Source organism: Penicillium antarcticum (assembly GCF_028974205.1).
Source record: "Penicillium antarcticum strain IBT 31339 chromosome Unknown utg000006l_segment0_segment0, whole genome shotgun sequence".
Lineage (NCBI taxonomy): Eukaryota > Fungi > Ascomycota > Eurotiomycetes > Eurotiales > Aspergillaceae > Penicillium > Penicillium antarcticum.
The window spans coordinates 2,803,838-2,818,161 of record NW_026695304.1 but is presented as its reverse complement, the minus strand read 5'-3'; the positions used below and the strand labels follow the sequence as shown (position 1 = coordinate 2,818,161).

The 14,324-nt window shown below is 48.2% G+C and overlaps 6 protein-coding genes across 6 annotated transcripts; 2 read left to right on the top strand and 4 right to left on the bottom strand.

Moving 5' to 3' along the window:
* Positions 1-988: 988 nt before the first annotated feature.
* N7508_007144 (zinc-dependent alcohol dehydrogenase) lies at positions 989-2,168 on the bottom strand (the record flags this gene model as incomplete). Its single annotated transcript, XM_058465208.1, has 3 exons — positions 989-1,035; positions 1,086-1,440; positions 1,503-2,168. The coding sequence occupies 3 exons, from the start codon at positions 2,166-2,168 to the stop codon at positions 989-991; spliced, it is 1,068 nt and encodes a 355-aa protein (XP_058319061.1).
* Positions 2,169-2,903: 735 nt separating this feature from the next.
* Positions 2,904-4,570, top strand: N7508_007143 (aldehyde dehydrogenase family protein; the record flags this gene model as incomplete). The annotated part of the gene is made up of 4 exons (XM_058465207.1): positions 2,904-2,911; positions 3,022-4,223; positions 4,290-4,359; positions 4,420-4,570. 4 exons carry the CDS (start codon positions 2,904-2,906, stop codon positions 4,568-4,570), a joined length of 1,431 nt encoding a protein of 476 aa, XP_058319060.1.
* Positions 4,571-5,444: 874 nt separating this feature from the next.
* Positions 5,445-7,933, top strand: N7508_007142 (Zn(II)2Cys6 transcription factor domain-containing protein; the record flags this gene model as incomplete). Its single annotated transcript, XM_058465206.1, has 2 exons — positions 5,445-5,519; positions 5,576-7,933. The coding sequence occupies 2 exons, from the start codon at positions 5,445-5,447 to the stop codon at positions 7,931-7,933; spliced, it is 2,433 nt and encodes an 810-aa protein (XP_058319059.1).
* Positions 7,934-8,571: 638 nt separating this feature from the next.
* On the bottom strand, positions 8,572-9,618 carry N7508_007141 (sterol desaturase family protein; the record flags this gene model as incomplete). Its single annotated transcript, XM_058465205.1, has 1 exon — positions 8,572-9,618. One exon carries the CDS (start codon positions 9,616-9,618, stop codon positions 8,572-8,574), a length of 1,047 nt encoding a protein of 348 aa, XP_058319058.1.
* A 1,627-nt stretch (positions 9,619-11,245) lies between these two features.
* Positions 11,246-11,704, bottom strand: N7508_007140 (uncharacterized protein; the record flags this gene model as incomplete). Its single annotated transcript, XM_058465204.1, has 2 exons — positions 11,246-11,538; positions 11,590-11,704. 2 exons carry the CDS (start codon positions 11,702-11,704, stop codon positions 11,246-11,248), a joined length of 408 nt encoding a protein of 135 aa, XP_058319057.1.
* A 1,255-nt stretch (positions 11,705-12,959) lies between these two features.
* N7508_007139 (lactate 2-monooxygenase) lies at positions 12,960-14,174 on the bottom strand (the record flags this gene model as incomplete). Its single annotated transcript, XM_058465203.1, has 1 exon — positions 12,960-14,174. One exon carries the CDS (start codon positions 14,172-14,174, stop codon positions 12,960-12,962), a length of 1,215 nt encoding a protein of 404 aa, XP_058319056.1.
* Between the last annotated feature and the right edge of the window lie 150 nt (positions 14,175-14,324).

Genomic DNA, 14,324 nt, shown 5'->3' with positions numbered 1-14,324 from the left:
TAATATACTGAGTAGGAATAAGGATACCGAGTGTACTAACACCCTAAAAGCGGCTGTACATGCCCCTGAAGGAGACACGTTTGGGGAAGTTCTTCCAGAGTTCATTGACCCGAGTCTACTCCACATTGAGAATGAAAATCTGGACCTAGAACCTTTGACAAGAATTGAAACAATGTGGAAAGGGAAAGCTCAAATCGACGATGAAACCACACAATGCCCAGGTAGTGGATCAAGCTGTGGATTTGCTATCAGCAGTGGCTGGGAAAGTACATTCTTTCCCGTCTAGAAAAATTTGCTATATGGATTTTAAATTGGGTCGCGTAGCACTTCTATAGATACGATAATCAAGCTGGGGTGACCATATTTAGCAGTCCCAATACTCTGTTTGACGTAGGATATAGACCGGAATTAGAACGCCGAACGACTCTTCGTTGGGGATGATCTCGTGTGTAAACTCGAACTATGAATATAAGTTGGGGCGCCTAGCTGCAAGTGAGTCAGCTAAAGATTGTGAATCGATTAGACGGAGATACGCGGTCGTCCGAGGCGCCCCCACGTTGGATGTCGAGCTGAGCTGCGTTTGACTGCGCGGATTCGAGCAAAAGGTAGAGCACGTTCACTGTGTCAGCGTGTCAGCGTGATCGATTATTAGATCTTTTGGGTCTCGCCATGACCCTATTTTCAGATGATATTGCTTCGAATACATGTTGTAGCTCTTCATTTGTTCAGTCATACATCAGTCACATACAACGAAGGCCAGAAATTTTGCGGAAACTCGGAGCATAAAGAAAGTCTAGTATCAGCTCTTTGAATAAAGAGAAATGACAAGCAACATATGTTTCAAGTAAATCAATTCATGCTGGTTAAATGACATCAAAGTTACAATTTGTGCCGTGCCCTATGTACATTCCCTCTGCAGCCGTCGTCACCCAAATAGATCTCAACTCCAATCCCATGAATCGTACTCCAGATCTCGACAAATAATCCACTACTCCGGCATCTCAAGCACATAGCGACCGGCGATTTTTCCTTGCTCTGTTTCGAGTCAGTAATTACTTCAGCAAAGAAAGAAGGGATCGACAAACCCATGAGATCAAAGATCTTCGGAAGGTCCTCCAAGGGAGCGAGTTTGAACGGCGCTTTGATTAGGCCCCTGGCAAAGAAATCGAGAGCCTCAACACCATCCTGTCGGTTTCCAACGTAACTGCCCTTGATACTAATCATCCGGACCACTGTGTTCAGAACCGGGGCTTTGAGGAACGCGTCCGGGGGCAGACCGATGGCGATGATTGTTCCTCGAGAGCGAACATATTCCGTGGCCTGCTGGAAGGGCTTTTCAGACACTGCCAACAAAATAACGGCATGCGCTCCAAGACCATCAGGCGTGGCCGCTTTCACGTCAGCCACCAAGTCTTTCGACTTCATGAAATCAACGTAAGTCTAAATCTCGTTAGATTTGCACGCGTACTCTGTATTGAAGTCTGGGCTCTTGTCTTTCATACCTCAGTGCCAAGCTGTTCGCACATGGCCTTCTTCTCATCACCCCCGTCAACAGCAATTACCCTGATACCCATAGCCTTGGCATACTGCTGCGCAAGGGAGCCGAGGCCACCACCAGCTCCAACAATAGCCACGGTCTGACCGGGCCGGACTCCAGATTCTTTCAACCCCTTATAAACAGTGATACCAGCGCAAAGAACAGGGGCGGCTGCGTCAAGAGGAACATTCTTTGGAATATTCGAGGCGTGGGTAGCTTTGCCAACAGCATATTGCTGGAATGTGCCGTCAACAGTATACCCCGAAAGCTGCGCATTGGCACACAGGGGGTCATCCGATTGGCGACAGAACTCGCATTCAGAACAAGATCCATTGATCCACTTAATGCCAGCGTGGTCGCCGATTTCAAATCCAGTAACCAAAGGACCCTTAGCCACAACTACACCAGCGCCTTCATGTCCACCAACCAGGGGGAACTTGACTGGGATAGGCCAGTGGCCCATCATCGCATGTAGATCGGTGTGACAAACACCAGAGTAGCGAATCTTCACCAAGATCTGATCAGGACCTGGTTTGGGTACAGAGATCTGCTTATACACAAGCGGCCCTCCGACCTTCTCGGCCACTTGTGCCCACTGCATCTCAGGGATGGTCATCTCGGAGATAGTCATGTTGGTCAATCAAGTCGAATGAGAGAAACAGTGAAGGTAGTGTGTTGAATTTGGGTCTGGAGGATTGTGAAAATGTTGAACTGATTGACTCCAGATGGTGTTGTTCGAGCCTCTATAAATAATGGAGCCAGAGAAGGCCATTCTGATAAAGAACCCTGACTCCCCTTTCCATCTTCGGAATTTCTGCAATCAGACAAATTAATTCGGACAAGCGGGTGATTGGAAGTGCATCCATTTCCAAGAATTTCCCCAGACACACAAGCGATGATGCGTGAACTGTGAGGGAAACGTTGCGGGGTTTTGCGGGGGCCCGCATGCGGAGCCGCACGGCTGATCAAGGCGATCTTCACCTCTCATAGAACTCGGATTTGCCTATTTTGGAACTTAGAGCCATCGCAAGACATTCTTGATGTCAAGTGAAGTTGCGGTTGTCAAAATACTGCTAGAAAAGCGCTCAGCATATCCATTGCCCCGGTTAAGTCCAGGGTCAGTGAATGCGGACTGCGAAGCGCTCGATGGACAGTCTCCCGCGCAATGGAAAAACTCCGAGCGGGCATCGATGGATACAGTCATACTCCCCTTACTTGATCTTCCGGTGATATCCGTCGTCTGGACTCACACATACTATAACCGCTGGGTATATAAATCGCCTCGAGTCCCAGCCTAGACACGACTCTCACACATTCTTCATTCAAACATCAAATGAGAATTTCCCGTCCAGCCTTTTCCTCAGTAATGTCTTTGTTCCAAACAATCAAGACCCCAGTGGTCACATACGAACAGCCACTGGGACTGCAAGTTCCCCCACTCAGCCCCCGTCGAAGGTCATACATTTTCTAACGAGACCGTTTAGGTTCATCAACAACGAATTTGTGAAGAGTGTGGAAGGTAGAACCTTCGAGACAATCAACCCTCACAATGAGAAGCCCATTGTAGCTGTGCACGAAGGCACAGCGAAAGACGTGGACATCGCCGTGAAAACAGCCCGCAAAGCTCTGGAGGGCGAGTGGAAAACCATCACTCCTTCTGATCGTGGCCGCCTCTTGACTCGTCTCGCTGACTTTTTGGAACGTGATATCGACACTGTCGCTGCTATCGAAGCCCTTGATAATGGAAAGGGTGTTACAATGGCTAAAGGCGATGTCACTGCTTCAGCCGGATGTTTGCGCTACTATGGTGGATGGGCCGATAAGATCTATGGACAGACAATCGATACGGATGCCAATAGTTTGACTTATACCCGACATGAGCCGGTCGGGGTCTGCGGCCAAATCATTCCGTGGAACTTTCCCCTTCTGATGTTCGCTTGGAAGATCGGCCCTGCCCTCGCGACAGGCAATACGATTGTCATGAAGACTGCGGAGCAAACGCCCCTTTCAGCACTATATGTGGCTAAGCTTATCAAAGAAGCCGGCTTTCCCCCTGGAGTAGTCAATGTTATTTCAGGATTTGGAAGGAATGCTGGAGCGGCGATTGCGGCACACATGGATATTGACAAAGTCGCATTCACCGGGTCTACTTTGGTCGGACGTCAAATTATGCGAGAGGCTGCCAATAGCAACCTGAAGAAAGTTACACTCGAACTCGGAGGAAAGTCGCCGAACATCATTCTCCCTGATGCAAATCTGGAGGAGGCAATTGGATGGGTAAACATGGGCATCTTCTTCAACCATGGACAATGTTGCTGTGCCGGTTCTCGAATCCTTGTTCACGAAGCCATTTACGACCAATTCTTAGAGCTGTTCAAGAAGCGCGCCGAAGAAAACAAGGTTGGCGATCCGTTCAATGCCGAAACCTTCCAGGGACCTCAAGTTTCTCAAGTTCAATATGATCGAGTCATGAGTTATATTGCCGATGGAAAAAGCGCAGGTGCCAAGGTTATCACCGGTGGTGATCGACACGGAGCCGAAGGATACTACATTCAACCCACTATTTTTGCTGATGTTGATGAAAACATGACAATTGTGAAGGAGGAAATCTTTGGGCCTGTCTGCACAGTGCAGAGGGTTCGCGACGAAGAGGAAGCTATTCGCGTGGCCAATGACACGAATTATGGTAAGAACCCAAACTAGGAGACGTTGTATTCTATGGGAGCCTACGCTGACTGTTGATTAATCCCAGGCCTAGCTGCGGCTGTTCACACGACCAACATCAACACCGCTATCAGGGTGTCAAATGCGATCAAGGCAGGGTGAGTTTTCTTTTTATACCAAATAGCCCTATGGTTTTGCTGACAACCCACTTATATCAGAACTGTTTGGGTTAACAACTATAACACTCTGCACTATCAGATGCCCTTCGGTGGGTTCAAGGAATCAGGAATCGGTCGAGAGCTGGGTTCGTATGCTCTTGAGAACTACACAGAGGTGAAAACAGTCCGTGTACAACTATCCCAATCCTGAGCTTCCTCACTGCCGTGCTTCGTATTTTGTCTCTCTCTGGATGCCCGATTTTGCAGTTTTCGACGTGTCAGATTGTGGAGGATCACCTAATTATTTAGTTCTACTAGTTTCCACAAGAAATTCAAGCTGTTCAAGTTTATTCAGTGCCTGGTCTATTGGCTGCATATATGAATAATGGGGCGCGTCATCTGAAATAACGGGACCAGCAAATAATCAACATGTAGACTCTTCCGTATGAATGTATGAATTGTACCACGTGATGCTTGTCAACCCTTTCTCGGATCACATACCCATAATTGCTAGTCTATATTTGGTGATTTGCCAATCATTGTCAAACAGAGGGTGGATCGTCGATGATCAACAGGCGCTGAACGTAATCCTGCTGATCCCCACATCCAGTCCGACTCCGACGTTTCGCCGCAAGACGAGTCATTACTGGTTTACTGACGCCACAATCCACCCCTTCCCCAGATCTCACTCAGTTCCCCCCCCTCTATATTCCCAGCGTGAACCTCACTAGGCAAAACATGCGCTGCTTCGTGAGCAAGCGAGCATCTGCACCCTTTAGCATAATCCGTTCCATAGAGCTCAAATGATCATATTTGACTGTTCGGTCGATCCAACATTAGACCAATGAATATTTAGACGGTGTATCTCTTCCTGGTTCCTTTGACCCGAAATCTTATCCTCGACGCCACGCACTTCCAGTCCCCACAAACCCCGCAAAAGTTTGCTAAGGTCGGGTACCCCGGAAACTGGTAAATACCATAGCCTGGGAATTCTTGTCTTACTTTCAAGGTGGATTCCGATCAAGAAACTTAGCAGGACCATCATATCTCAGGCTGTGACTGTCTGATCATCTTCCGCCCTGGCCATGCCGATGTCCCGCAGACGTCAGCTTCATAGCTGCGATCAATGCCGCAAGGGAAAGAGAGGCTGCGATGCACCGGTCAGTCAAATTTGGTACAACATAGCGTTGGACGATGTTGACTTTCAAGATCCCAGAAAATGCGAAGGGAGAATGGCTTCTCTTGCTCGAACTGCAAACGATGGAAGAAAGATTGCACCTTCAACTGGCTTGCCTTGAAGCACACAGCTCACACCGCAGCCCAGAAAAGGCAACCATCAACTGCGGCTGATTCAGATCGGAATTGTGATGTTTCTTCCATTCCGAGTTCGTGTAGTGTCTTGCTTGATGAGGCGCTACCGCCTTCACAGTGGCATGCTCTCAACCCGACGCAAATGTGCGAGGTGTTGAGTTTCGCTTCCTCTTCGCCGTCATCGATTTTCCCGGAAGAAGCAATTACTGAAGGCGTGGAGTCAAACGGGCCACTAGGTGGCCAGTCTGGAGTATTTCCTTGGATCGGTGACTGCCTAGATGACTGGGATGCCGATGCAGTTATTCAGGGGTCTGAGAAGGCCCTGGAAGGTATTGACTTGCAGGCCAGTTGGCATAGCTCTCTGCCAATCTGCCTTGGTAGCACCTTTGAGCTGTCCCAAGAGCCCGAAGATGGATCTAACAATTCCTCATCCGAATCCACGCAGCCAGCGATCCAGCGTAAAACTCAAGAATATTTCCCAATGTTTACGTCTAATGAACTCTCGAGTCCCAGTGCCCCACGTTCGTTCTGTATTGCGTCCGACAATACGGCAAGGAAATTTGCTCGTGCAACGATGACACGCAACTTGATCCGCATATACCATGACAGTATGGAAAACGCGCTATCATGTTGGTTGACAGAGCACAACTGTCCCTACAGCGACTCGACTGGGGTTGTGCTACCTGATAGAGGAATGAAGGATTGGGGACCTAGTTGGTCAAACCGAATGTGTATCAGGGTCTGTCGCTTGGATCGTGCTTCCTCGTCAATACGTGGTCGGGCTTTGAGTGCAGAAGAGGATAGGACAGCATTCAAGACTCTACATTTGGCAATCATGGCATTTGCTTCCCAGTGGACTCAGCATGCCCAGAAAGGTACAGGTTTATCTGTTCCAGCGGAAATTGAGCATGATGAAAGAGCAATTCGAGTGAACGTGTGGAACAAAGCAAGACAAGCGTTGGAGCGGTCAACCGGGATCCCTTCCTTTCGGATTATATTTGCAAATATCATTTTCTCCTTGACTCAGAGTCCGCTGGATAAAACACAGGACTCCCGCCTGGGCCGCTTATTAGAGAATGACCCTGCTCCGGTATTCCTCGAAAACGCCAACCGTCAACTCTTCACCCTTCGCCATAAGTTCACAAGGCTACAACGAGAGGCGTCTTGTTTCACACGAGAGAGTAGGCGAGGATCAATAGGATCTACGATGACTGATCTCTTCGAAACGACGACTCCTTCCTCTCCACGAAATGATCCGATTCTTACCAGTCATGAGCACCGCAGTACGCTTGGCCTTATGTTCTGGTTGGGAGTCATGTTCGATACTTTGAGCGCGGCGATGTATCAGCGCCCGCTGGTGGTGTCGGATGAAGACAGTCAAATTGCATCAGCATCGCCTACCATCCTTGAACCCAGGTACGAGGTTGATCTCAACGGCTGGAATATTCCTGAAAGCCACAGTCTTCACAGGAAAGACGTATGGGGTGAATTTTTTCTCCGATATCCGACCGATGACTCAGAATCAACACCATCCCAGCCGCGATGGCCATGCTCCTATGAAGAAGCTGCGTCGGTACTTTCCGAGGCAACCCCTGTCAAGGTCTTGCTATACCGCCGAATCACGCAACTTCAAACCCTGGTCTATCGAGGTGCAAGTAGCGATTGCCTAGAAAACGTGATCAAGAAGACCATGCTAGTCTATGAGCACTGGAATTCGATGTATCAGAGATTCATGCTAGACTGCGTTGCTAACCATGGACTACTTCCCCCTCGCATACAGTCGTGGTACATTATACTTGACGGCCATTGGCATCTCGCTACGATGCTCTTGGCAGATGTGATAGAGAGCATTGACCAAGGGAGACTTAGCTCTATCACTGAACGTCGCACTCGTGAAGCTACAAATATTGTGTCGAAGCTCAGGACGGATAATGCCTTTGCGGTCGGTGCACTGGCTCGATCTTCACTTCAGGGACAAGATCCCACCATGAGCGGCCATTTCCATGATTCCCTCAATGAAGTCGCCTTCTTAGTTGAGCCATGGACTGTTGTTCTTGTCCATTGTTTTGCCAAGGCGGGATATATATCTTTGGAATATTTGGATACTTCAGACGAGCATGATGGATTGGTCGAAAGCTTCAGAGATAATTGTGAAGCATGTATCTTTGCGCTTCAATATCTCGGGAGAAAGTCTGATATGGCTTCGCTGGTTGCTGATAATCTATCGATATCTTTGGATTTGAAGATTAGCATGAGGATATAAGAACAAATTTTGAAGCTAGTCAATCTGCCTCTGCCAGTTGCTACAACAGGAGTCATAGTTACTTCCATATTCCATAAATGATCAATCGGTCATACTTCAACTTCGACGCAAGGGCTCTTTGGATGAGCAGAAAAAGGGATCCCAAAGTAAGGAAAGGACTATGCATGATAAATGAGGATCGCTTGAGGAGATTCATGAATAGAAAACTCAATGTTTTCCTAACAGCAGTATGTGCAGACAAGTGACCCATGATATGAGATTTGAAATTTCGTACACGAGAAGTGCATTATATAGTTGCATATGGACGCTCGCCTGATAGACGATCTTTCATGAAGTACAGTATCAAGTCGACAGGGATAATCTCTCAAAATTAGAGCTACGGGGAGATTATCTCAACGTATACAAAGCGATTTATCTATTCTATTCATATATACTTCGTGACAAGCGACCAAGCGGATGAAAAAACGAGAGGCAAGGCCTCCATGTCATTAAGTCGTCGATCGATAGCCCCAAGATGTGATAATCGCCCGCTTTGGACAAGATGAACGGAGAGTTTGCAAAGAAGTCTTGGGTCTAGTATATAATGCGAAACCATTTGATCAACAAGCTGTATGAGTACGAAGCGGTACTCGTATTTCCTACCACAAGGGAATATCCACTGTATTGACATAGTCGATATTGTCGCGATGCCCCTCCACACGAGGAATCCAAGTATTGAACAGTCGATCCCACACCCGCGTTTGTTTGCCGTAATTATGGCTTTTCTTCCAGCCTTTGCGATGGTGAAGATCATGGTCTTCGATCACGAGCTCCATGTCGCACCACCGTAGCAGCGAGGTCCAGGGATTCACCGCGGTGGCGATCATGCGCAAGCCGCTATGGCCAAGAATCTCTGTGAAGACCACGTATTGTTGGCAGACCCACCACTCGTAGAAGCCCATGGGGAATCCCATCAGCTTCATCGTGCCGTATGTGAGCAGAGGCGTGCCGATAAGATCAATGAACTCCTGTACCGTGTCCGCATACGCGGTCAAGAGCGGATTGGGGTGTTTCGTCAAGTGGTGGGTGCGGTGGAATTGCCAGAGGTACTCCAGCTCGTGCGCGGAGCGGTGCATCATATAGTACCAGAAGTCGAGCACAAGCGCATACATGCCAGTCTCGAAGATGAGCCACCCCCACCGCATTGAGGAAGGGCCCTCGTCGGCGCGGTACGCGAAGAAAATGGTAAACATTGGACGGAGCGCGATCACGGACACGAGGGTTTGGACCGTCTTCCCGACTCCCACGTCAGGTACACCATCGCGAGAATGCTTGTCCCCGTCAAGGAATCCAATGTTGTGGCCTACGCGGCGGAGGACGTGTGTTTCGTGCACAGCATTGAATTTCAGGGCCAAGCTGTAGAATGCAAATGCAACGAGCCTGGAAGGGTACCCGAAGTAACCAATGTAGAGTTGGTGAAGGGCCATAGGCAGAAAGGCGTGGATCAGGACCCAAACATGAAACTGCAGCTCTGGTGCATAAGGGACCTTTTCGTCCTTCTGGTGAACTGGGACTTCTTGATCAACATCGACATGGTGCACATTCAGGATTTCGAGAAGCCAGTGTCCGGCGTTCCACTGCGAGCGATCCCATGAACGCCAGGTGGACGTCATGGAGTCTTTTGGGTTCCTCATCGGTGTAGCCATGTTAGGTGGGAGAATAGGCAAAAGGTGTCAAACACCCTCGCACTCTCCCCGTATCTTATATTCATCTTCAACTGTGGACGCACAGGGAATTCCAACGAATAGTCGTTGGGAACCGAGGTGTGGGTACGCAGATCCCTTCTTGAAACTGCTTTTTCTGATTAATGAACATTCGCACATTCACAGACGACATCGAGAGGTGTCGATCCGACCATCTGATACCGAGGTGTTCAGCCATGTGAAGTTTTTAGCGCGGTGGGGCTGAAAGGCACCTATGACAATGCTTTGTTTTCCGGCATGCATGAATTCTTAACATCTAAAATTTGCCCCTGATCTCGAGGGCTAGGTAGAATACTGCACTTTTCATAGGATGTCCCTTTTGTTTGCTTCGTTTGCACCAAAAATTCGAATGGATTCTAGATAGAATTATGGTATTAAACCCATAACCATTACCGGCCAATTCAATACAGCCCAGGGATTAATGAGGACCTAAAATATATTTTGAATCAGCCTTTGAGAATGAAAGAGAGTGCATTGATAAGTTGATAATCGTTGTGACTGTCTGCCATTCTATTGCCTGCCATTTTGGGTGTGTGAATCACCATCCATGCCACTGTAGACTTCCATTCGCAGTCGGTCTGTTATGTTAGTGCAGCTCACCCTCCTTTCCAGGGTAGTAATCAGACCCTAGATGAGGTTTCCCGGAGCTACAGCTATACCGTGGAATAGACCATGGCATTGACGAGTCAGTGCTGAACAGCGAGATGTAATGCATGCGAACAGTCGTATGCGCTATACTATAAAAACATAGCAAGATGTTTGGAGTGTCCAAAAGGCACTCTGTAAGGCGCGGTCTCTGCGGGCGAGTCTAATCAGAAGAATCAAGTACTTTACTACACTTGACGCTATACACGTAACTTTACATGGTAATACAACCCGTAGTAGTAGTCGTATGCATAACGCCACTGATAAAATCTTTGATACTTTTGACAGAGCCATCATAGCGAGTGTATCGCTTCTATATTGCTCATCTCACTTTGGCGTCTCTTTCTTCGCCTCTGTTTTGCTCACTGCTGGCTTATAGTTCCGATATACGACTATAGCGTCGGACAAAGAGAGGCTGGGACTTAGCTAGAGAATCGCACGGGTGTGATTTCACATATCTGATTGAGACGAAAGTATGCAACTATGTTGGCTAGATACCTAGCATACATGTGAGGGGAAACAATTAGATGCACCCATTCTTACCTTGCTCTTTTCTGAAATGGGACTGGCTTGCTCCGTATACTACTATTCTTCATGGCAAGAAAGAAGATTTCATATTTCAATCCCAAGTCATCTTGCCAAGTACCACGTCCTGTTTCGAATGTAAAATACCGGTTTCCCATTGGTTTACATCGTTTCAGCGTCTACCTAGTTATTGAGTATCGTGGTTGACCTGAAATCATCATGAGCCAAGTGAAGTGCATTTTTCATTAAATTAAAGGTCACACTAGTGTTCGCTCTAGGGACATGGGGATCCAAATAGTAGAGTGCCGCACTCAGAGTGACCAGAAGTGTCATCGAAACAAGGGGCTTTGATAGATAGACCTGCCTCTCGTCTGTGAGGCCTTGCGCATTCTCCCCGATATCAACGCCAAGAATGGCTGGAGCTTGATACCTGCGGCTTGGGAGTGGGACTAGTTTGCCACTGCGGTGGACTAGTTTCCAGAGGCTGTAGGCTGGGTTCTGCCGCCTTGGGGCAGTCAGTTTCCTGCTTGGCTCGGAGGCAGACCTTCTGACCGAGCAGCATGTTGTCGCAGTAAGGGTGAATCGAAGGGTTCAGCTTGAGCAAGGTGGCCAAATCAAGCCCTGGGTGCATGCTGACGACGTCGTTGCAGGTCTGGGCAGGATACCGGAGTTGAGGTAAATACCAGGACATGCCTGTGACTAGTTAGCAAATAGACTCCATGTCGGATTTCAAGGGTCATTTACAGTCTCCCTCGGATCGAACGTCGATCCCATACGTCGGCATTGAGGAGCTCGACTCGGCGGCGGCCGAGAAGACGAAGCCAAGCGTCACAAGAAGAGTTCGCAGAGTTGGAGCCATTGTGTTCGGTCAAGAAATGAAATTTTTTGAGGTTTGGGTGGCAACAAGGCAGGAGAGTCTCAGTAGCAAAGAAATTTGGGGATGATATTCATCTCATTTCCGGGGTGAGAACGCATAATTTATAAGTGGTTCAGAACTAGAAATTACCCTGCCGTCGTGGCATTCCATTGCATTGTTGACAGCCCTCGCCAAGAGCAAATGCCATGGGATTGAGCAAATCAAGCCACATGCTCAGCTAGCGGGCCAAATGATTCCGCGACCAATGCTGGAAGCCACCCATCTAGATCTGAAGCATACAACCTCAAATAATTATCCGACAGTCCACTTACAGTTTGCTCCTGATGTTTTTTTTTTAGACGATAAGAAGGATTTCCGATGGGGGTAAAAATGGAGCTAGCCATGTGACATTCACGCAACTATGTGAGGGGGAAAGCTTTTGTTTCCATCCTTATGCAGGTAGGATGGATGCGTGCTATGCCTGAGTATGGTACGATGGGAGAATGTGAGCGCGTAAATTAAAATTATGGATGATGAAAGAATTAAGCGAAGAATGATCATAGTAACGACCCAAGGTTACATGCTTCTTTTCAATCAGATCTATCTGCATGCCCAGGTACTGAGGGAAATAACTGCCACTCTATGCCGATTCGCCGGATTGTATTCCATTCAGATCCCCCCCCGTAACACCCGTGCTGTGACACCTGCAGGGCTGACGGAGGTAAATCTTTTCTTGGTAACATCGGAGTTTTATCAATCCACGATTGTTCGTGGAAAATGGCTCTCATCTCTATTCGGCACACATTCCAGTCTGTTAAGGAAACATCCGACACTTGCTGTTTGTACAAACTCCCTAAGCGAAGGCCTAGCCATTCCGTGAGCTAGCGAAACACATACTAGGTGCAGATTCAGACATCGATGCCCCTGCGACTTCTCTTCCGCTATCGGCATCTGTTTATGCTGCCCTGCTCCAGACTGCAAAAATCACCCATTCGAAAGACATCAAAGCGCAGGGATGGACTAACCCCAACAAGATGTGGAGTTATTGGTCGGAAAACTGACCCTGCAATGACTGCAGCTCTACATTCCGTGAACCCCCCCAAACGGGTAATGATGTACATTGCCAGACACACCCAGTTATGCTAGTACAAGGTGGTAGTGCCAGACTCTGAGAACTTGAACGATGATCTGTGATGAAATTGGGTCAGACGTAAGGGCACCCGTTCAGCTTGCAGTATGCTATCCTAACTTTTGAGTCCTAAGTCCTGATCTGTCGCAGTACTGATTGGTTCAGGTTCTCCTTCGTCACATCTTTGATACCAGACAAATGCAACGTTAACTGAAGGTCTCCTAAAATGCTCTTCAGCACATGTCGGACCCCAGTCTCGCCACCAATAGCTAGTCCATACACATATGGTCGACCAACCAAAACCATCTTCGCCCCCAGAGCCAACGCCTTCACAACATCTGCACCGCATCTCACACCAGAGTCAAACAAAATCTCGAGATCGTCTCCAACCGCGGCCGCAATTTCAGGCAGCATTTCCAAAGACGCGACATCTCCATCCTGCTGGCGGCCTCCGTGGTTCGAAACCACGATGCCCTGAACACCATGTTCGCGCGCCTTCTTCGCATCGGAAACAGTCTGAATACCTTTCAACACGATCGGGCCGTCCCAGTGACTGCGCAAATATTCAATATCGTTCCATCCATGACTGGTACCCGGGAATATGGTATGTGCCCATTCAGCCGCTGCCTTGGAGACATCTTCTTCAATGGAGATACCGTGCTTGTTCCGGAAATATTCCTGGAACACCGGATCCGAGAACCCAAGCTCGACTCCAATATTATCAGCGCGAAGGAAGGGATTGTATCCGTTATCAAGATCGCTGGGTCGCCACCCAAGAATATAAGTATCAAGCGTCACGACAAGAACCTTGTATCCAGAATCCTTGGCTCTTTTCAGCAAGCTTGCCGTGATATCCATATGATCATTGGAAGGCCAATAGAGCTGAAACCAGCGCGATCCAGAACCATTGGCATCCGCTACATTCTCAATGCTCGTTGATGCTGCCGTGCTCATGATATAAGTGACATTTTCTCCATCAGCCGCTTTTGCGGTAGCGACTTCCCCGTTAGGGTGAAAGATCTTTTGTACACCGACAGGTGCAATAGCAAGGGGGTAGTCGTATTCATCGCCAAAGAGATTCGTCTTGAGGCTTGGAAAATCAGCTTCCACCAAGCGGGAAGGTAAGATTCCCCATTTTTTGAATGCTTCCTTGTTGTTGTCATCCGTTTGGCGGGTACCAGCTGAGCCCCAGACGTAGCCAAAGCTATCAGCTGGGAGGCGTTCTTTTGCGAGGGATTGCCATTTCGTAGGATCAAAGGAGATTGGGGGCTTTTGATCGCTCAAGCCTGCTCCATATATATCATTTTCGTAGGTGTATGGTGTGAGATTCGCTGAGGTCTTCATGTTGATGGATCGCTGACAGGGATGCAAGTATGTAGCGTTTGAGTAGAACCAGAGAACTTCTTTGAAAGTTAAGTTCCCTTGTGGATTCATGATCACATCGGAATTATACGGGCCTGGCCAGAAGAGCTTCCCAACTGAACGAAGAGCTTT